Source organism: Haemaphysalis longicornis, unplaced genomic scaffold (assembly GCF_048455015.1).
Source record: "Haemaphysalis longicornis isolate Haplotype H1 unplaced genomic scaffold, Haemaphysalis longicornis Haplotype H1 scaffold_2, whole genome shotgun sequence".
NCBI lineage: Eukaryota > Metazoa > Arthropoda > Arachnida > Ixodida > Ixodidae > Haemaphysalis > Haemaphysalis longicornis.
In genome coordinates this window covers 186,621,041-186,644,140 of record NW_027526295.1, presented here as the reverse complement: position 1 = coordinate 186,644,140, position 23,100 = coordinate 186,621,041, and the positions used below count along the sequence as shown (strand labels likewise).

General features: G+C 46.3%; 1 protein-coding gene and 1 non-coding gene across 2 annotated transcripts in view; both read right to left on the bottom strand.

The window, feature by feature from the left end:
- Positions 1-23,100, bottom strand: part of LOC144169644 (sodium/potassium/calcium exchanger 5-like) — a gene marked incomplete in the record, with an annotated part of 85,709 nt that overhangs the window by 13,779 nt on the left and 48,830 nt on the right. The window contains 3 exon segments of the mRNA XM_077698910.1: positions 11,706-11,812; positions 13,244-13,327; positions 18,806-19,147. Coding sequence (XP_077555036.1) covers positions 11,706-11,812; positions 13,244-13,327; positions 18,806-19,147 — 533 coding nt within the window.
- On the bottom strand, positions 7,089-7,161 carry Trnat-ggu (transfer RNA threonine (anticodon GGU)). Its single transcript has one exon. It is a non-coding gene; the product is annotated as a tRNA-Thr (tRNA).

The window sequence follows — 23,100 nt, the reverse complement described above, 5'->3', positions numbered from 1 at the left end:
CTAGCTTAACCGTACGCAGCCAAAACGTTGTTCCTAACGACGTGACAAGCAATGTCAAGCTCACTGTACGTCAAGCTACGAGTACGTGCTTACGACGTCAGGCGTCAACGCGCAACGCTAGGCCTAGCATCAAGAAAATTTCCCCTCGCTACGTGAGGGCTATGGCACGTGATGAAGAGACAAAACAGAAGGCTCCGCGAATAGAGGCGGGATCGCCCACTGTTTAGCCACACTCGAAAGAGATGAAGCGCAGTGCGGCACTTAGGATTGCTCGCAGTTTCTGTCGGCGTGCTAACACGGTCATGACATTGAGGGTAAAAATGAACAGCTTCGCCGTAAAACGTTCAGACACTTCCGAAAGGTCGCTGCGGGCGCCTGCGGTTGAATTCGCGGACAATGGCACTGGAAGGTCTCCTATTGGAAAACGTCTGAACCAACGCTACCCGTAACCCTAGCGTTTATGTACATGTGCGCTTAATTAATCGAGCTTGATAGAACCGCATCGAGACAATTCCGAATGTGGAAAACGTTAACATCAAAGTGCCACAGTTCTTTTCGTTCACCGCATTTAAATATCAGCAAATGCCCGTTGGATAAATAAATATATATATATATATATATATATATATATATATATATATATATATATATATATATATATATATATATATATATATATATATATATATATAGTAGTCTGAAAAGATAAAAACTGACACAGAGCGCGAAAACATAAGGTTAGTAGAGACTGAGACAAACGAAAAAGATGTAGAAAACCGAAGTAAGTTTACTGACGTTTCAGGGAGAGGAGAGGGAGTCCTCTCCCTGAAACGTCAGTAAAGTTATTTCTGTTTTCTCAATCTTTTTCGTTTGTCTCAGTCTCTACTAACCCTATATATATATATATATATATATATATATATATATATATATATAGAAATAAGGGTTGGCAGTCAAGAAAACCTCGGAAAGCAAAGGGGAGGTTGTGGTAGGTCATTGAAACAGATGAAGAATTTGGAAAGAAAGAAAGAAAGTGGGGAAAAAATGCCCGCCAGGTGGGATCCGAACAGACGACCTCGAGAATACCGGTCTGGTGCGATAACCACTACACTACCGGCGGGGCGATTTCCCCCCCCCCCCCCCCCCGCTTACTGGGGTATTTATGTCAATGTAATTTTTTCCTGTGCTTGGGGGTGGTAGCCAGCGCCACTCTGACTTCTTTCTTCTTTCTTTCTTTCTTTCTTTCCAAATTCTTCATCTGTTTCAATGACCTACCACAATCTCCCCTTTGCTTTCCTTGGTTTTCTTGACTGCCAACCCTTATTTCTGTGTTATTCCTACGAGCCCCTCATTTCCTCATTTTCTATTCTGATTCGCCACACACACACACACACACACACACACACACACACACACACACACACACACACACATATATATATATATATATATATATATATATATATATATATATATATATATATATACAGCGACACTCTTCATATCAAGCACGTCACCGGAGTGACATCAGAGGCACCCGCAGCATCGACTACAAAAGGCTGGCGTTCCCCCGGCATCGTCAGTGGGCACTGGAGCAGCAAAGGGGCCACAATGGCTCAAAAACCGCATCTGCTTGTATCACAGGTCCTGCTTCCGCTCCTGGCCTGTGCTGCGTTCCGGCACAACAGCAGCGCAAGTGGCTCGTCGCTTTTTGCCTTCGCTCCACAGCATCAAAGTTACGGACCGTCGCTGGATGCTACTGCGCACATGCCCTGGCTCAGCGACACTCTTCATATCAAGCACGTCACCGGAGTGACATCAGAGGCACCCGCAGCATCGACTACAAAAGGCTGGCGTTCCCCCGGCATCGTCAGTGGCACTGGAGCAGCAAAGGGGCCACAATGGCTCAAAAACCGCCTCTGCTTGTATCACAGGTGTGTAACAACATCCCATTGTACGCGAAAAGAAGTAGCAACCGATGTTTATTGCTGTTCCCGTGCCCACGGGTGCTTTGTGCTGTTCTGACAGAGTGTATATGTTGTGCTGAACTTTTGTTGCTGTCCGGGGACGTCGAAACGAACCCTGGTCCAACTAGTAAAACTCGCGCTGGTTCTAGTAGTGTTACTGACGACAGTAGTACTGGTGATGGCAGCGAGATTTTGAGCATTTTAAAGGCTGTGCAAGCGCAAGTAACGACAATACAAATAAGCAATAACGAATTGAAGGAAACTGTTGCGCAGGTTCATGCAAGTCAAAAAAGTATTGAGGCTGGACTGGCTGCTATCGGAACTAGACTGACAGTCGTTGAAAAGAAACTGCAAGCTTTAGAAGAGATCGAGGTTGATGTGCAGTCTACAATTGACGACCTTAAAAAGCAAAATCATTTTCTTCAGTCTCGAGTTGATGAACTTGAAGATAGGGCTAGGAGGGATAACCTTATTTTTCATGGTTTGCCAGATGGAAAAGAAACTTGGGATCAAACAGAACAAAAAATCCTTGGCTTGCTCTCATCTTGCCTTCAGGGTGAGATATGTGGCATTGAACGTGCGCATCGTCTTGGACAGTTTTCACCTTCAGGATGCCGTCCAATAATAGTTAAGTTTTCTAGCTTTAAAACAAAAGAAAAAATTCTACACGAAAAGAATAATCTGAAAGTGGGCAATGTCAACGTTACCGAAGACTTCTCGCCTGCAACACGCCTAGTTCGCAAAAAACTAGTCCAATTTGCCAAATCACAGCCCAACTCTCCGTCCTTCAAACTAAAGTATAACAAACTTCTTCTAAATGATAAATACTACGTTTACGACCACGTAACAGATTCCGTGATGGAAGCAACCACGCTTTATTCCCATGAGAACAATACTCCCGGTGTATCCGCCCCCCTTCCCGTACAATCTCCGGTTTCACCAAGATAGCGGGTAGCGAGGGGTTGTGGTAGTAGTTCCCATTCTGCGCATGCTTCCATTTTATTCACGAATATCAGAAGCTTAATCAGTAAGCGCACTGAAGTGTCAGCAGCAATTAATTCTTCATCTGCAGATATTGTAGTGTTAACGGAAACTTGGCTCCATAGAAATATACGTTATAGTGAACTTTTTGATTCATTTAACCAGTTCCATCTTTATCGCCGTGATAGGGACGCAAGGCAAGGGGGCGGTGTTCTCGTGGCTGTTAAAAAACAATTCGAATCCTTTTCACTTAACATACCGTCGGTTTTAGAAATCGTGTGGGTATCTGCTAAGCTGTCGTATCGCAGAATAAGTTTCGGTGCATGCTATCGTCCACCAAATTCCTCGCTGACGTTCGTTAGCGACCTTCACGACGCTATAAACATGGTTGTATCCCGATACCCAGCATGTCCTATTTTCTTACTGGGTGATTTTAACTACCCAGGAATTGAATGGTCGGCCTCAATACCATTTTCGACACCGTTTTCATCTAGTACTCAGCAATTTATTGACTTATGCTTAGCCTTTAACTTAACACAATTAGTATCACAACCTACGAGAGTGACGCCAACTACCGCGAATATATTGGACATTGTTCTTACAAACTGCCCCGATCTGTGTTCGCAAATAAGGTACATGCCCAAACTGAGTGATCATGCCCTTTTAAACTTAACTGTAACAATTCCAGTGCAAAAACGTTCCAAAAAAACAAAAACCATTCGAAATTATAACAAAGCCAATTTTGCGGAAATAAATAGTGAATTGCATTTATTTATAGTTGATTACTTAGATGGGTTCGATGAACGATCGCTAGAATGCAACTGGGCGTTATTTAAGAACAAAATCATTGAATTAACAGATCGCTTCATACCTACTCGGGAAATACCGTGTAATTCGAATGCTCCCTGGTATAACCCAAATATTAGGCGCTTATCAAACCGAAAGAAGCGGCTGTACCGTCTCGCCAAGACATCTCACAGTATTTATAGGTGGTCCTTGTACCGCTCAGCAGTTAATGAGTATATTGCAGCGGTCAAAACTGCAAAGCAAAACTTCTTGACAAATACGATGCCTAGCTTTTTGCAAAATAACCCGAGGAAATTTTGGCGCGTCGTCAACCCTACGGAAGATTCTCGAATAACGTTAATTGACGCAACCGGCGAACCAATGCTCGATAATGAGTGTGCTAGCGCGCTGAACAAAGTATTTTCAGATGCTTTCTCTTCCAGTTCCACTCCTTCTTTACCCAACTTTAAGGGTCGGGCCTACGTAGCGATGTACCCTCTGCAAATTGACCCAAATGGAATAATTAAGATTATTGACTCACTTAAAACTAGTTCTTCCGCTGGCGTTGATGGTATTAATTCAAAATTCCTTAAAAGTACCAAACACAACTGTTCTATTATCCTAGCTAAACTTTTTCAGCAATCACTAGAACAAAGTAATATCCCAGATGATTGGGAAATAGGCAAAGTGGTACCTGTCTTTAAATCTGAAGATAAACAGTCCCCTTTCAATTACAGGCCAATATCTATCACTAGCATACCGTGTAAAATCTTTGAACATATAATTTATTCTCATGTTGCCAACTTTCTTGAATCTAATTCATTTTTTGACCCCGCACAGCACGGCTTTCGAAAGTCTTTTTCATGTGAAACCCAGTTAATTTTATTTACTAACAAGCTTCACTGTATTCTGGACAACCGTTCCTTTGCCGACTGCATTTTTTTTGATTTCGCAAAAGCGTTTGATAAAGTACCGCACCAGTTACTTCTTCACAAACTAAGAAATATAGGTCTCGCCACCGGCATAATCAAATGGATTGAGTGCTTCCTCGTGCATCGCCAGCAATTTGTCATAGCCAATGACACCATTTCATCTTTAAGCCCGGTTATTTCAGGTGTACCCAGGGCACCGTTCTGGGTCCACTACTTTTTCTCATCTACATCAATGATTTGCCTGAGTGTGTTTCATCATCAGTGCATTTATTCGCTGACGATTGTGTCATTTTTAGGAAGATTGATAATGATAATGACATGTGCACACTTCAGTCCGACATCAATTCCATATCCCATTGGTGCAGTACATGGCAAATGACATTAAATACTAATAAATGCAAATCAATGCGAATTTCCCGTGCCGCTACTAACCCGCACCCGTACTTACTTAATGGGAAAATCCTCGAAGCTGTTACTTCATATAAATACTTGGGCGTTCATATCACTGCTGACCTATCTTGGAATCTTCATATTGACTATATCACTAATAAAGCCAATCGAATGCTTGGCTATGTAAGACGTAATTTTCATTCCGCTCCTTCTTCTGTAAAACTGCTCCTTTTCCAATCCCTTGTCCGTTCACAACTTGACTATGCTTCATCTATATGGGACCCATCTACTGAAGTACTGATTAACCAGCTAGAAATGATTCAGAATAACGCCGCACGATTTATTCTTTCTAACTACCAGCGAGCAGCCAGTGTCTCCAGAATGAAAACTAACTTGAATCTCCCATCTCTGACGTCACGACGAAAAATTGCACGTTTGTGCTTATTCCGTAAAATATATTCACACGGCATGCTTCACAACGCACTACTTAGTCCCCCTTCATTCGTATCTTCTCGTTTAGACCATGCTTACAAAGTTGGTATTCCTACTTGCAACACTAAAACCTTTTCTCACTCATTCATTCCACGTACCTCTAGGGACTGGAATCATCTTCCTTCTGATGTCGCTACGATTAGCAACCCAGACTTGTTTCATTCCGCTGTGTGCAACATCATCACCTAGATTTGTCTATTGTCTGTAGCGATACAATGGTTCCTGCCAATCCCACTTGTTTTGCTGTTTTGCTTCTATTGTTTTTATTTTTTTTTAATGAGTCTTGCCAGGAACGCCAGAACTGACACGAAATTGCCACTGACCTCCTGTATTACTCCTTACAAATATGTATACCTTAGCTACGTTTCTCACGTTGTAAAAGAATGATTACAACCTTATTTACTGTTTTACGTTTGTTTTAGAGGTGATATGTACTCGCAATGTGTTCGCTGTACTGCATTTTTTTTATTTCTTGTTATGTAATCACCCACTCCCCTCTTCAATGCAATTGCCTTGAGGGTATTCCAAATAAATAAATATATATATATATATATATATATATATATATATATATCTTGTGAGCAGTTAGTCGTGCGCCACCCCTTTGGGACATTGACCGCTACCACAGTTACCCAGTGGCCACTATCCCATACCTCATCTTCCTCTGATAGTCATCCTCATCTTCATTTTCCATCTTGGCGCTCGTGTCCGCCTCTTCGCCGCCAGCTGAGTGTGTGTTCCGCGAGGGCTGCTACGCCTAATAAACGTCCTGTACCGGCTGTCCTTCAAGGCCCTTACAATATATATATATATATATATATATATATATATATATATATATATATATATATTTGTCTAGGTTTCAATGACCTTACCCTGATTCTTAGAACGGGTGTGTATGGGCAGATGTTCGCCCTTTGTGTGCATGGGCATATCTTCTTTGCACCTTCTTCGTTCCGCATGACTAATTTTTTTGCCCTTGTCAAACACGTGCATGGGCATATCTTGTTTTGACCCCGCTTTCACCCCTGTTGCCACGGGGGAGGGGGAATTACCTTGTTATTTTTTTCTGTTTGGTTCTTGTCTCTTTCTTTCCAATGTGCGTACCGCGTGACTGTGTGTTCTTATTATTTTTTTATCATTTTTTTCCGTCCTCTCTTCATTCTTTTGCTACCCACCAACCATGATCCAATTGTACAAACTCTCCCTTCTCTTACCTTGCCCTCGCCCTTGCTACATTTTCTGTGTATATATAACTCTGAAACGAACTTATTCTTGCACTCTGAAGAAAGGAAGTCGTCTTCCTGAAACGTCAATAAACTTATTTCTATTTTCTACGTCTTTCTCGTGTGTCTTTGTCTCTACTAACCTTATATATATGTATATATATGTATATATATGTATATAGCGAATCAGATATGGGAAATGAGGGGCTCGGTGAATTAAGACACAATAAATGTTGGCAGTCAAGAAAACCTCGGAAAGCAAAGGGGTGAATGCGGTAGGCCATAGAAGTCAGAAAGAAAGTGGAGAAAAAATGCCCGCCGGGTGGGATCCGAACCCACGACCTCCAGAATACCGGTCTGGTGCGATAACCACTACGCTACCGGCGGGGCTGTTTCCCCACCACTTTCTTGGGTATTTATGTTAAGGCATTTTTTGTTTCCTGCACTTGGGGGTGGTAGGCAGCGCCACTCGGACTACTCAGGGTGAAGGGGACCTTCTTTTTTACCCCCGGGCCGTGACTCGAGTGTCGAGAGTGGTCGAGTGATCTCGACATGTCGAGAGTGGTCGACCAGCGTTGAACCCTCTTAAGCTACCTTTAGCACCAAGACTTCCAGAACAGAGGCCCTCGCTATGTATGTAGCGAATCAGAAATGGAAAATGAGGGGCTGGGTGAATTAAGATAGAATAAGAGTTGGCAGCCAACACAACCTCGGAAAGCAAAGGGGTGAATGCGGTAGGTCATAGAAACAGATGAAGAATTTTTTTGAGTAAGCCACTTTCTTTCTGACTCAAAAAATTTTTCATCTGATTCTATGACCTACCGCATTCATCCCTTTGCTTTGCGAGGTTTTCTTGACTGCCATATATATATATATATATATATATATATATATCAGGGTGTGGAACCGGAACCGAACCGAACCGAAAACCGGAGCCGAACCGATATTCTTGCCGGAACTGAACCCGAACCCGAACCGTTATTTTTTGAGCACGCTGAACCCGAACCGGAACTGAACCGAAAAAAGAAATAACGGTTACCGGTTCATGCCGAAACGGTTCGACCCTCTGTTGTTGATATTGCACAGTCAATGCAATTCAGACCTTTTTTTCTTTCACGTACCATCAACTTCGTACTTGCTCGCGCACTTTCCCCTCCAGACAACTGAACACTATCACGCTCTATGTAACAACAGGGGAAATTAATGAGCACCAATGTAGCAATGGTCTGTTGCTGCTGGAGGCGCGAGCGTAGTGCAAGCTGACCAAACGAAATGTAATTCTCGGCAGCTTGCAGGGGATATAAAACGACTTTGCCCTTCCCTAGTTTCCACTTCATTGGAGCAATCAGGCTGCAGGAGTGCTCCACTGCGACAAGCGAAAGCTCACACCCGATGTGTGCAAACTTTTTGCATTTCATAATTTGTTTAAAAGGTCCGACACCTGCAAATTGTTAATACTTGACAAGTGTGACCGCAAGAGCTGCTCAGGGGCTAAGCCGTTTGCTAAGCCGTTTGCCCAACTCACTACATTGCTTCTACTGCGACTCGTTCCGGAGGGGATTACTGCTGTGGACGAATTAAAGAGCGTCTACCCAAAAAGTCCCATCTCATGCTCCGCGTGTCGAATTTATCTTTCATTTTGTAACCGCATTATCTGTTATAAGATTCCGCAATGTAGCACACGGAACGATGACATACTGATTGTAATGCACACTTTCGGTATCGCAAAAAGAATTGCAGTGGTCAGAGCAATAATGCAGTGACTGAGCGTTAACTAAAGCTTACGTTTAACAAAAGTGTGGCTAACACATTCGATAAGGTGACAGCTAACAAATTATTCAGGCTGACCAAATAATCTAATTCATTGGTAGTATTTATAAGCCTTTTGTAGGATTTTTCTGTTTTGTTAGAAATATAAAAAATGTGCGCCATTGGTATTAAGCGCTGGTATTTGAACGCGCCAGTACGCAGGACTAAATTTAAGGCTTAAAGGTTAGCGTGATGGGTGATTGCATAGCGACGATTGCGGTTTCAACAAGAAAAACCCGCCCGCATCTTCCCACGGGGGGAACTCGAGTAAATGCGTCGCAGAGTGGTGGGGGTATCGCGTGAATGTTGCGTAATTGGGTATTGCTTAATTGTTATTTCATCTTTATTACTCTTATTTATTGAATGAAGGAGAAGCGAAGGCAAGGAGTGTAAAGTTAAAGTCTGTCTTTATTGCTTGGTGCCGTCAAGCAAAGCGTCAAGTCAAGCGAAAGCCAAGCAAAGACGTCCTTGACTGAATTCCGAACGTGCGCTCCGCCGCTTATATACACACCACCCGCGTTCGAGGGAGAGGAGTACGGGGGAGAGACGAGCATGCGCACACTTCCGTACACAAGCGCGTGAACTTTCCACGCACCCACCACGCCGTTATCACGTGTACACGCCCTGCCGCCGTTACTGTTCAGCGCGACGCAGCGCACGGGTAGCTACGACGCATGCGCGCACAGACGCGCTCCCCCCCGCACCGCCGCAGCTGTTGTCGAGAGCGACGGAGCGCACGGGGTACACGCGCTCCTCCCGCACCGCCGCACCTGTTGTTGAGAGCGAGGAGGGTACGGGGGAGAGACGCGCACCTGCGCCTCGACGCGACGCGCATGCGCAGTAAGCGTGTGGACGGCGCCGACAACATCGACGAGTGACATCGCGAGCCTAAGAAATGCTCCACATTTAAAAGGAAAGGACAGAAAATATATCCCACCGTCATATCTTTTGGTGGTGGCTTTATGAATAGTCGCTGGGACAACATAAAGTCATAGCGAGAAAGAAGGTGGTAAATCGTCGCCACTTTATCTGTTTTTCTAATATCTCGTGGTTGTTTAAAGTTTGCTTTGCAATTGCGCCACTGCCATTGGGGAGCAGCAGAATTTTGAATTTTTGTTTGTTTTGACTTCAGGGTCGTTTTAAACTAGTAAATGTTTTTTTTTTAAATTTCAGTGATAATTCAACTCATCGAACTGGTTCGCGAACCGGTTCAAGCTCCAGAACCGGTTCGCGAACCGGTTCGGTACGTGATTGTGTCGAACCGTAACCGAACCGGTATTTTTTTTCGGTTCGACACCCTGATATATATATATATATATATATATATATATATATATATATATATATTTATTTATTTGAAATACTGCCAGTCTCTTCTTGAGACCAAGGCAGGCGGGCATACAAGGGTGTATTCATATACATACAAAAGTACTTAGTCGGTAGGTAGTACAACAGTAATAAGAACAAAATGTCAAAACAAGAACAAGGGTTCAGTAACTGTGGTGTAAGCGTCATATTTTAGATTGCACATATTTATAAAGGATACAAAGGAAGGGAAACGTGTAGAAGGGTTGAGCAACGCATAATACAAACATAATAATTTGAGGTTCCTCAGTTTATAAAGGATGCCAACAAGGAAAGTGCACTCAAATAAGCCAAAAAAGCAACTTGTGTAAAGAAAAGAGATTGGTATACAGACTAACCATACGTTGCGCGAACCATAACGACAATACCGCGCCGAGCGGAACCGTAAAAAAAGTCTCAAAACCATGAATAATCAAGTAAAAACACTGCGGGAAGTTTGCGCATGCGGGTATATAGTATTTACTACAAAGCAAGAAAACAAAAGATAAGGAACATTGTGAGGCAAGTCATACATATTGTATTCCAAGAAAATACATTACAGATAAGTTAGTACAGTCAAAATTCGCAGTGACTGAACATGATGCTGTACGTTATGTAGACGCAAGTTTAGCGGTGCTCGCCGTAAGTGTACAGAACACATAACATCCGAGTCCACACTTCATAAAAATTAGGGTTGCATGTTTCACTTTCCTGTTAATTGGTAATGTTAGCGATTCTCGACAAAAAATCAGTAAGTGAATCTGTATTAGTAACCGATGGGTCCAAGCGATTCCATTCTCGGATAGCAAGCGGGAAGAAAGAATATTTGAAGGCGTCATTATTGCAAGGATATTCAGTCAAAGTGTGCGCGTGTTTTTGCCTTGTTTGCCGGGATTCTGAAGGGTGGATGAACTTGTATGCGTTGATTTTGTAATGATTGTGCAATAGTTGAAAGAGAAATTTTAGACGGGCTTGTTTAGCTCTAACCTGAAGTGTATGAAGTCCACAGTCCAATAGCATATTAGTTGGTGAGTCAGTACGTTTAAATTTATTGCAGATAAATCTTACAGCTTGCCTCTGTACCTTTTCTAGTCTTTTTATGTTAGTGAGCGTATAAGGGAAGCAAACGGTGCTGGCGTATTCTAATACTGGTCTGACATAAGTGGTGTAGGCTAAAAGCTTAGTTGATTTTGGTGCGAGCCTTAGACACCTTCTAATATAAAATAATTTTTGCAATGCAGTGGATGTTATGTGAGTGATGTGTAAGTCCCATTTAAGGTTGGATGTTAAAATTACGCCTAAATATTTGTGTTGATGTACTTTCACCAGTTGCGTGCCGTTAATGTTGTAAGGGTAATTCATGGGTTCTTTATATATATAGGTTCTTTATATATATATATATTTGCCGACTATGCTCTCCCTATAGACAGCGCCTGTCTTCCGACCGTGACCTACAACAAAAAGCCTGCATTTTGTGTCTCAAGAGCGCTCGCTATCGAGGGTTGTGAGAACGGAAATTCCGCTCTTATACAACTGGCAGAGAAGATTACGAGTCGATGGTTTCTGTCGCCATTACAAGGGGGTACGGGCTAAAGACAGGCGCACCTCAAAAGACGTTCTATTGGCCGCGTTTCCGCGGGGAGTAATTCCTCTGAGTCTTCGAAATGAAGCGCGGCTTGTAGCCAAGATGAGTAACGACGGAGCGCGGACAAAAGAAAAGAAAGCGGGAAAGAGACACGGATAATTCTCTGATAACAATACGCCAGCCTTCCTCTCACCGTGCTGAGCAAATAGACGCCGGTCACGCTGGTGACTCCGAGGATGTTGAACACGGCCGAGCCCACAATGGTACCGACGCCGATGTCTCCCTCCGTGACAAAGGAACCTGCGCCATTAGTTTCGCCCGGCCGCGCTCACCGCAAGCATTCAACAAGACAAAATGACGTGTTTTTTTTTTTTTTTGTCCGACCTACTGCACGCAGTCTGAGTACTTCAGGCAAAAGAGAGCAAACAAGCTCAAAGAATGGCGCCAGGGGTTCGCGATCACGGTTGAAAAGGCAGCAAGAGGTACGTCAATAGACTATCCTGTTTCTCTAATTTGTCAGCTCGTTTATCATAAGAAGAGAGGTGCTGGCCTTGTTGTTTTTTTTGTGTGTGTGTTTCTTTCGGTCGTTCAGTTGCGTGCAGGGGCTTTACTGAGCGGTGGCACCCTCTATCCAAATGCATAATATCGGGAAGATTACCATCCGCGGCGCAGAAACTCAGTAAACAATCAAGGCAGTAAGTTCCGCGAAAAACAGATTCAGTGAACGCGGTCTGCTTTGTCTGCACTACTTTGCAGTCCCGTTTTACCCGGCGTCTGCTTTATAACACGTGTTGCGTCGTCACAGATGATTCTTTACCTCCGCTGCCGGCAGCCGGTTGTAAGCGTGCCCATCGAACAAGTTCGCTATTATTTCTCAATGTTGGTCAGGCTGGTTCGAAATGCTTGTTTCTGTGCATTGATTGCCTAAACACTTTGCCCATCTGTTCACGTTCCTAAAGCTTCTGTATTTTTTGGGTTTGCTTTGTTTATTGACCAAGTTACCTTGAGCGGGCAAGTTATCGTCACGGCCAGCAATTAGTTTGTTCAAGAGGTTTATATGCTATACGTGGTATATCCCAAGTCCCGTAAAACACTGCGTCTGTGTTTCAAGTGTCGGTGTAGCCGGCGCGAAAGCGTGTGTTTGCATAAGTGGAGAGTCATGTCATAGAGGGGAAGTTACATACTGCAAATTCAACTTTTTATTGAGTTCATTAATTCGATTAGCTGAAACATTCGTTACTGCGAGCTGACCTTTGCATTTTCTTCTATTTTTAAAAGTATGAGTGGCAGGGCGTTCTCAAAGTCTCTTTTTTTACAGGAAGAGGAGAAAACGTCTCAAAATGAGGACCGTCAAAATTCCCTGAAAATTGGTCGGGAACCAGAGAGAAATACCCATCGATTTCGCCCTAAAGACAGACCATTCAGAAATATTTATTACGACTATCGCAGACCAGTGAAATTTAATATAGGGAGAGGATTTACACTCGATACGAACACTGCGAAAGTATTTTGCATAACACTCAGTATTTTGCGTGTAATTCTTTGACCTAATTTACGTTTAACACTTTCCACGCCCCCCGATGCATCACGTGAACTTGGCGCTGCACACAAATACGGCTGTCGCCTAGAATAATAACTGTGCCAAAATACTTTAACAACAGGAAAATGAATCGCTCAGAAAATGCGTTGAAAAAACTTTGGTTCAGTGCCAGACGCTGTTGTCATGCTCACCAATAATGGCAGAGTACAATTCAGGCGATGAAGTTCCCACGGCCATGACCGTAGCGCCGGCGACATCCGAGGATATCTTCAGCGCTGTTACGGAATAGAAAGAGCGAAAATTTCGAAATCAGCTTTACAAAAACCCCTATGGTCAAGTCATCGCGCAGATATACCAATGAGAATTCGGCATGCGTGATTTTTTAGCCTTCTTTCCCTCCATTCGCTCTGAAAGTAAAAAACACTCCCCTGCACCTCCCCGAGGGGGATTGTGAGGATGCAGAAATGCGAACGTCCAACGCAACGTCCTCGGGTACCATGCGAGGAAGGCACCGCACAACCTTCAATACGTCGATGGGCACGTTCACCGCCTGTCCCTTGATTCCAAACTGCCCGTTGCCTCGAGTCAGCCGCCTGATGCTCATGAAGGGGAGTCGAGGCGCGATGAGCCGCTCCTCGACCGGGTTCAGATCGGGAAGATGCGCCGGCCGAGGAGGATAACGGTAGCCAAAACTCACGCAGCCCTCCTCTTCGCAGCTTTGTCTTCTTCTCCTTCTTCTTCTTCAGCGGTTCCCCTACGGGAAGATGACGATGGTGGTTGAACGCGAAGCTATCTCGTGATGGATTGTTCGGTTGGCCAATCCCTAGGGGCATCATGCCACAATCATCATCAGACGCGCTGCGGACGCCGGCCAAGGGACGCACGACAACCCCCGACTATAATGCATTTCTGCATAAAACAAATACTGGAGGCACTTAGTTCTGCTTACACACTTTCAATGCGGAAGCATCATGTCAATGGGAATTGGTGAATCAAGTCGGTATTTGTAAATCGGTCGTGGGGTTCAGGCGTGTTCGTCACCGGACCGAAGGACACTCGGAACTCCATACTTCCAAGGCACGCATGTTCGTTGTACTGTCGCTTCATGGCATCGGCACGAAACAGACGCGAGGTAGCAGTACGGTATCGCAAGGGCCAGCCATACTGTTTTCGCATCCAAAGCAGGTACGCAGACATCAACGTACCGCGAAAGCCGCATCCCGTGTGTCACGCCTGTAGAGTAACGTTGAAGACACTCGACTGTCACCGCGACTGCCGTCCCTACCATCGTTTTCATTTTTTAAAAGACCACAGTCTTTCTTGGGCTTCTTGACCACGGAAATTTTGGTCTGTCTCTGTCTGTCTGCCTCTCTGCGCCTCGATTCAGCCACCCAGTCAAAGTGAAGCAGAAGCTGCGCAGTAGTCTTATATACCCACAGCCAAACTTCAACGTCCGGTGTCAATGTCCATACTTGTAGACATTAAAACAAGAGACTACGCAAATATAAGGCGGAAAAACAATGCATAAGCGATATTTGCAGTGTTCCTTTATTTAAAAATTCACGGATGCTTGGGCTTTGCGATAGCAACTGAAATACTACATCAACTGCAAAAAACCGTCGCCTGCTGTTGCCAGCGCTACTATAGCTCCTGGCGGCATTTAAGAAATCAAACGGCAACAGCAACGAAAGGTTCCACAAGATAGGTTTCACGTTCCGCTTGGAACGCTCGTGGAGTAGGGCAACGTGGTTCTATAAACGTTGTAGTAGGTTGCCTCGATTCACGCGCGTCTCCGGCATACGGCAGCGCTGGCATCGAGGCACCCGACCTGGAACAGTGGAACGCGTTAAATTTAAATTGACTTGAAGAAACCTCTAGCGTGTTATCTTGGGAGTAACGAGGCAGGAGAGTAACTACGTGAGAAATGAGCATGAAAGAGAGGGGAGGGATTTACTTGCCAGGTGCGCCAGTCGACTATCGTCTTTCGTCAACACTTGCAACGAAAGGAGCAGGTACGCGGCCATTTTTTTAGGGGCAAAGCTCCTCTTGCTCGGGCCCTGTCCCATCCCTCGTTGCGCCGTGTACATACCGCTGATGATGATTGTAGCAGGATGCCCCTAGGGACTGGCCAACCACCATGTTGTGTGCGGGGGCGTGTGGTTGCGCGCTTTACGTGGAAGTTTTCTTTGTTGATTGTTTTGCAATGGGGATGCAGGCAGCATTCGCTCTTTATTGTCGCAGTAAGCCCGATATCGAAGGGGCTGCAGCCCGTGGTCGGCGATATTTTAGGGGCGAAGCTCCTCTTGTTTGGGCCCTGTACCGTCCCTTGTAGCGCCGTGTACATACCGCTGATGTGATGATTGTGGCAGGATTCCCCTAGGGATTGGCCGACCAAAGATTGGACGAAGATGTCAAAACGTTCAACGCGTTCGTTGCTACCCAACAAGGAGGAGATGAAGAAGAAGAGGTTGTCGTTCGTCGACTGCGAGCTCAAGACACGTACCGGGGGTACGCGACACAAGACGCTCTGCAGAAGGCGACGGCCAAGGTGGCTGAAGTGTCACACACCGAATTTGCCAACTTCCCGTGGAGATTCTCATCGTCCCATAAAAGCTCTACATGATCACCACAAACATCGACGTCGTCGACGGGCTCGTCAACGGAGTGGAGGGAAGTCTCAAGCTTTGCGAGCGAGGAGTGGTGGTCTTGACGCGGCGGCGCCCGGTTTCGATCCGACGACTCTCTGGCCGCAACGGGATGTACGTGGCGCTCTTCCCACTACGCTACAAACCGAGACGCGAGCATGGCTACGAACGCGCCCTATGTCCCTCACTCATTCAGATGGTGCGCGCCGTCAAGAAGACCTATAACAACGTGTCGAGTCTTTATATGATGTGTGGGCGAATGTTTCACGGTTTTACCGATAAGCAGTTTAGCTTCGCCCCTCTCATCATCATTCACTTCGTGGAGATGGCGGGATTTTTTTTAACGTGAAAGCACCTACAACTTTGGGTCCTTCCTCTGCTCTGAAGACAGAGTTTTTCGCTTCGTGGGGTACATAATGCTTTCACATCAGTGAAATATTAGCGGCAGCTAGGATACGATCTAAAATATGAAACAGCGAAAATTGCCGACTGCGAGGGCACATCTGAGGAAGGAGACGTGGTGGGCATAGTGGCTAAGCCCGGTGAGAGGCCGTCGTAGCCGTGGCCATGAACAAACGGATGCCAGGCAAATTACAGCCATTTGGAAGTCCCGAAACGATTCACTTCTTAGCCAGTACAAAGACACTGTGCATTGTTTTAGTTTCTCTTCCAGCGGGCGAACATTCCGTAACGTGTTTCAGGAAATTCGCGTTACAACTTCGCCTCACAGCCATCCTCCCAAACTCCGTCTGTGGCAGGCCAAAATGCCTGCGGCGGTGCCCTGCAATTTGCTTTTCGACAATTCTTAATGACAACGAAACACATAAAATTCGGCAGGGAGTAAGGTAGTAGTGTAGAGCAGTGGTTCTCAGCCATGAGTGCAGCATGAACCCTGGGCTTGCGAAAGTGATAGGAAACCCACGATGAAAGGTATGTTGATCGGTAACATAACGTCAAACAATTTTCACTTGCAACTTACGTAGGCCCCACAGTTATTCAATTTCCACCTTTTATGACGATACATGTCACAATGCATGGTCATAAAAGGTGCATGTCACAATGACGATGCATGTCACAATGCAATGACGATGCATGTCACAATGCATGACGATGCATGTCACAATGCAATGACGATGCATGTCACAATGCATGACGATGCATGTCACAATGCAATGACGATGCATGTCACAATGCATGACGATGCATGTCACAATGTTGAACAATTTGCTCTTGAATAGTCATCTCAACACCCGTATGCTGCCTTATCTCTCTCATTTTTCCCCTCTCACAGCTGGCGTGTTGTGCGAAAAGCAGATGTTAAAATATGAGGTAGGTGGAGAAACTAAACGTACATGTCAAACGGCGGAGCCACCTTTTTACATTGCCAGCCAGTTCTGGAAAAATGGAAGAAAAAATGGCGGCGATAAACGTTTTGGAGGAGGTTTCGCGGATTCCTCAAATGCTCTTGCGGACCCCCTGGGGTCCGCTGAACCCTATTTAAGAACCACTGGTGTAGAGTATAGTGATTAAGTATAGACTCGTGTTTATGCAATGCAGTGAAACCTTTTGAGAGCATGCATAACAAAACGAAAATTATAGTTCTTTCTGTTTTTTTAGCTATTCTCTTTCCCTCCGCGCTTTCCGCCATTCAGTGTACCACAAATCAACTTTTATGAGCAATAAGCGACAACTAAGAGAGTGCGGAAGCGGCTTTGGTACGCCCGAAGTTATTTCCGAAATATGCGAATTAGCGCATACAGCACTGAGCACCCTTCCTTCCTCCTTCTCCTCCTCCTCCTCATTTCAGGACAAATATCCCCTACCAGGAACTACCTCTACTCATCATCACAACATTTCCCTCGCATACACCGCAGCCACCGGATGCTGCCCAATATACACCCGCCCTGCTGTAGATAGTGGTGTTGTTCAGGTGTAGCTCAGATCGAATTGAAGGATTTCCGCCGCATGCCGCCATTATTTAGAGCCGTTTCCACTGAACCGCACGTGGCAGACTGAAGGCTACGATCGTGGTCGTCGGCGGAAACTTCCATAGCCCTGGCTGCCGCAGGTGGAAGCAGTAGCAGCAAAACGATGCCAGCGCTCCTCGTATACGAGTACAGCACGGCCCTTCAAGTGAACCCCCGATGTCAGCGTCATGCGCTGTTCGGTATCCAGCGCGCATTATCACGCGTCATCAGAAGCGCGTAGGCGCAATACTCTCATATCCTGGAGAATGGTCAGTTTTGCTCGGGGGTATCTACATCTTACCGGCAGGTCCTTGGCATTGGAATAGTAAATCCGTCTCTTTCCCTTCACACTGGCACGTAACAGTATACTTACTATATACCAAGCGGGATGCGAGGAGGAAGAACGGAAATCCCTGTAGCATGACTGCCACATGCAACGTGAGTTTGGCTTCCGGCTCAATTATTGAACGTGTAGACGAACGGCCGTTGTGCAAGCACGCTATTGCCTCGGAACAGAATCAGTCATCGTTACACACCTCACCTCACGGAAATCGGACAAAAAAAATTAGCAGTGGCTTAGCTCGGCTATGCCAGGATATACTTAGCGTGAGCTAAGGTGCAGCTGGTTATTCTTAGGTTTCCTGGTTGTCTAGGATTAGCTGATTATCATGCTTACTGCTGCTAAAACGATTTTCAATCCAATCCAATCCAATCCAGTCCAGTCCAGTGCAGTCACTGCTCCTCGCGCATGAGCAGCACGGCTCTACAGGAGCCACGCGAAACGGCTATCAAGCGGCTCCGGCGCAGTGACAGACTTGGCTACTGCGCAAAGGAGCCGACAGCTGGGCACGCGCCGGCGCCAGTGCGTCTGCCACGGCTATGACGTCACTCCTCTGGAATGCGCAGACTGGCGAATGTGGAGGCCCCATTCTCTGCACACCCGTACTACAACAGGATTGGATTTCCAATGCAATCCAACCCAATCCAATCCAATGCAAGCCAAGCCAATTCAATCCAATCCAAATCCAACCCAATATCATGCTCTTCGCACTTGCGCAGTGCGGCCCTCACGGCCCACGCGAAACTGCTCAACCTCGGCCAGTGTAGCTTACGCTACAAAAGGGAAAGAGAGTGGACTCACCATCGGAGATCCTCTCGAGGCAGGGCACGAAGTACTCGTCACACACGATGGCGAGCATGCAGCACAGGTAGGCGAGCACGGTGAAGTGCACGGCCAGCCAGCCCCCGAGTCGCTGTTCTTGTGTGAACGGGTCCCTCGGGAACTCATCGATGGAAGGTGGCACGCAGAACAATTGCCGACTCGGAGGCGACAAGTGCTCGGAATGCTGTGAAGACGCGCTGTCGACCACGGGCGTCCCCACTTCCTCGACGGGCGGGCTTTGACGGGCCCACTCCGAGGCATAAATGCTTGCAGCAGTCGCACTGAATATGACAGGTTCCACTGTGGAGCCATCTTCAATGGCTATACCCAGAAGGTAGAAAAAAAATGCAATGTACCATAAAACAAGGCACAAAAAATGTATTTCAGCAGAGCTTCAGTGTACACAAAATGGCTGATTCGTTCACGACTAATCATGAAAGGATAACCTTGACATTCTAATTCGGCTATTTGAAGAGTCTTACAACATCCCAATAGCCACACTTTGAAGGACTAAATTCTTTAGTCCTTCTAACAAATTCGTCCTTCCTGTACCTGTTTAATGGTGCTAGCATACACTTCGTTGTAAAATATTTCGCTACTTCATTAGCTCATTCATGTTCCGCGTGACGTCAGCTCTTTCGTCTCTGAACGCATTGTCTTTTTTCCAATACCCGGCTTATGCTAGGTTGCCTATAAGCACGGAGCAAGAATAAAATAGGAGGGGAAACTGAGCTTCCTGGGGCAGCCTGATAATGTCACAAGCACTTGGCGAACGTCAAGTTTCCGGCATCTGGCGGCAAGCGAAGAAAGTGCGCGGTCACCGCCACGGGCGGCGTGCGTTCTTTTCGCGCTCGTCCAGTCCAACCCTGCTGCGGCATCGCGTCGGTATTTCGCCGGGCCGCCGAAACATTCTGTGGCCGAAGCGAGAGTGTGTGCGCTCTTCTGCGCTTCCGTTGGCTGAAGAGCCCGCCTTCGCGATTAATTTTCGGTCACATTTACACTGGCCGGTACGAGCGAATAAAAGGGGCATTTTCTTTTAATGCGTAAGCAATCTTGCGCGAGCAGCAAGCCCAAAATACAAGCCTGTAAACGCAAAAAAAAAGTTATTTCTTTTGCAGTGCGCAGCCAGAAGTGGCGAAGACCGGAGATGCCGAGCGGAACGCGTTCCGCTCCCGCTAGCAGACGACGCTCGCTTTCCTAGCGCAACTCGCAACCGCAGCGCCGCGGTGGCGAGAGTCGCGGCCGGCCGCCTTCTCTCCACGGCCGCGGCGGGGAGATACGGAACTGAAACTAAAGCGTGGCAAACTGTTCGCATGGCGACGCAGTGAAACATCCCCCTCGCGAGGGGCACGATCAAATGCAGAGCATTTCCGGGGGCACACGACGTTAAGTAGTTTGCGTTACGTTAATGTTGTTGCACTTGTGGCAACTGCTGACGAGAGAGCGCTTGTCGGCAGTAAAATTGGCAGCCTCGGCGCACGTTGAGTCCGAGAGAGGGGAGAGAGTGTCCTTGAAACGTGCCTGGGGGCGCTATCGAATGTTGATCGCGCCGATAGCGAAACGTCTGAGCCGGGCATGTCGAGGCGAGTGATGCGGACAACTACGGACGCCAAGAACGGGTGACATCGTGAGTTAAAGAAATGCTCTGCATTTAAAAATGTAAACCTGCGAACGCACGGCCTTTTCTCGCATGCGATGCGATGGAAGCGAGTTGAGTGCACCGGCCAATTTATTGGTTATGCGACAGTGCACTTAAAAGTGCCAGCATCACCGACGTTGCGGGACGATGACGCGCGCGCTACGTCCAAGATAAACGCGCGTTCCGTCCCCGCGTCGCGCAGCAGCTCGAGCGCATAGCGATTCACGCCTTGCGGCAGATGCTGCAAACAACAGCAATGCTTTTAATACATTCAACCAGGTGCCGCTGTCAAATTGTTCGCCGCCGCTGCTGCGGAGCTCCGTAGGTCGCCGTAGTTATCATTGTGACATTATCTGGTCGCTCGATCGCGCAGGCAGATATGGGCGTTTCCTCTCCTATATATTCTTGCTCCGTGCCTATAACATAACTGCATATAACATAACTTAGGTTGCCTATAACATAGTTTATAACATATAACATATTTTTAAACATTTCTCTAATCCATGCCCTGTTGTGTGTAGGAATGTCGCTAACTTTACTTTTGGTAATTTCGACAGCTACGCAAATTTGACTTGCTCCTTCGTTCTTGACATTTTCATATTTCTGTATTTCATGATAATTTCATTCGTTTTATGAGATGCTTTACCCATTTTTTCTAGGATCTTTCACTTCTACAGCTACTGATGACTAATCATCGCTGATGGATTCTCGTTCATTACGCCAAGCCTGTCTTCCCTCTCTGCAGCCCCGACCGCGAATTTGTTCTGAAGCGTTATTATTACCTAAGCCTATGTTCAGACTACCGACGCAAAAGCCATATCGTGATCTGTGCACGTAAAAGAACGGCGTGTCACTCAGTTCGGTTGGCTGAGACGTGAAATGACGTCACTCTTGAAAGTTATCACGACAGTTGCGCCAACAGTCTGAACCCGGCCTAACTCCTGCGCTCCGTCTCTTACTGACTGCTAGTTGAGTTTTCTTTTTCTTGCTAATTTTATCCTTTCCCTATTGAGATCCAGCCTTATTCTGCTCCCCACCAACGTGTGACCACAGCTCTTGATCTTGCCTAGCTCCTCGACATCCTGAACAATAATTGAATTAGCATTCAAAATGAAGTCGATATCGTTTTCTGTCTTGCTGTCGGAGTTCTTCATGACTATTTGCTATTCTTCCGTTTGCTGAAGAATGTATTGATTACCTTCAGGTCACTAGTCTTCACTAGCCCAACCAGTGCCTCTCCTCGGCTATGCCGACTGCCTATCCCAAAATTTCTTACTGCTAGTTCGACTACTTGATTTTCTCCTACTTTGCCGTTAAAGTCGCTCATCACTATCGTGTACACGGCTTTTAACTTATTCATTGCAGCTTCGGACACCTCGTAGAAACTGCCAACAGCTTCGTCGTGGCTAGAGGTTGGTGCGTAGGGTAGTACTATCTTACTTTAAAACCATAGCCACTTCTTTCTAGACCCCTAGCGTGAATTATAAGCTTTTTCATCTCTAGGAAGTTCGTCGAAGCTTAAAAAACGATGGAAACAGCAAAGACATAACCGCAAACTCCGCCTCAGAATTACAGCGCTTAAAGGAGTGCTGACACAAAATTTCAAAGCTCGGACAATTTCACAAAATTTTAAAGCTCAGATAAACTTCTCACTCCCACCTTTTCTCCCTCAGGGAGGGACAGAGGGAGGGAGAAGTTTACTGATATAAAGAAGTCAGGCTAGCTGAACTTGGCTTGCTACACCATGTAGAAACAGAAAGCTTGAAAATGGGGGATACAAGCCAGCACACGAAAACGCACACAAATAGGGACGTTTTATAGAAAGTGATTGTTGGCTGTCAGGTGTTAAACATAGTTTGCAGATACCATCGCCGAGGTGCAGTCGAAAGCGGGCCATGATGCTCGGCGTTACGGCAGTGTTCGGCCCAACACGACGGCCACACCCCGACGTAATGGGACGAACAGTGCCGTAACGCCGCACATCATTGCCCGCTTTTAACTACCCGACGGCGATGGTATCTGCGAACTATGTTAAACACCTGACAGCCAACGAGTCGCTGACCTCAACCGCTTGCTGTGGAACGACCCTGCCTTTCAGAGACAGGGAACCCAGACCCATGCTCTAATGCCCCATCACATCACACCACAAACGCTGCAGGAGCGGACCCATCCCGAAGGGTCTACCGAGCACATGTAGGGAGATGGTCCTAGACTCTCTTCCCTACTGCATTCGAAAAGCCGGCACACATGATGCCATTTAATTCCCACACTCACCCCTCCTTCTCCAACTCCCTTACCGCATCTCCCCCTCCGGCGATGACCAAGGGCAAGGCACGAGTTGTAATAAAGTTTAAAAATACACATCGCAACAACAACCAAAAGACGTAAGAACGCCCAGTGAATACACGCACATGAGTTAGACATTCGCGGAGAAAAGACAAGGCCCCTGCCTTGTAAACTCTTGTCGCAACGGTAGCTGACTGCCATCGTCCGAGGACATCACTAAGTGCAAAACATACAGTGCGGTCCACTGTTAAAGGGAAACGGCGAGTGCGTGGCCGCTGCGCTCCGCGAAGCACCGACGCCGAGAAATGGCGAGATTTGCGGACAATCGGCACATGCGCACCGACCCCAT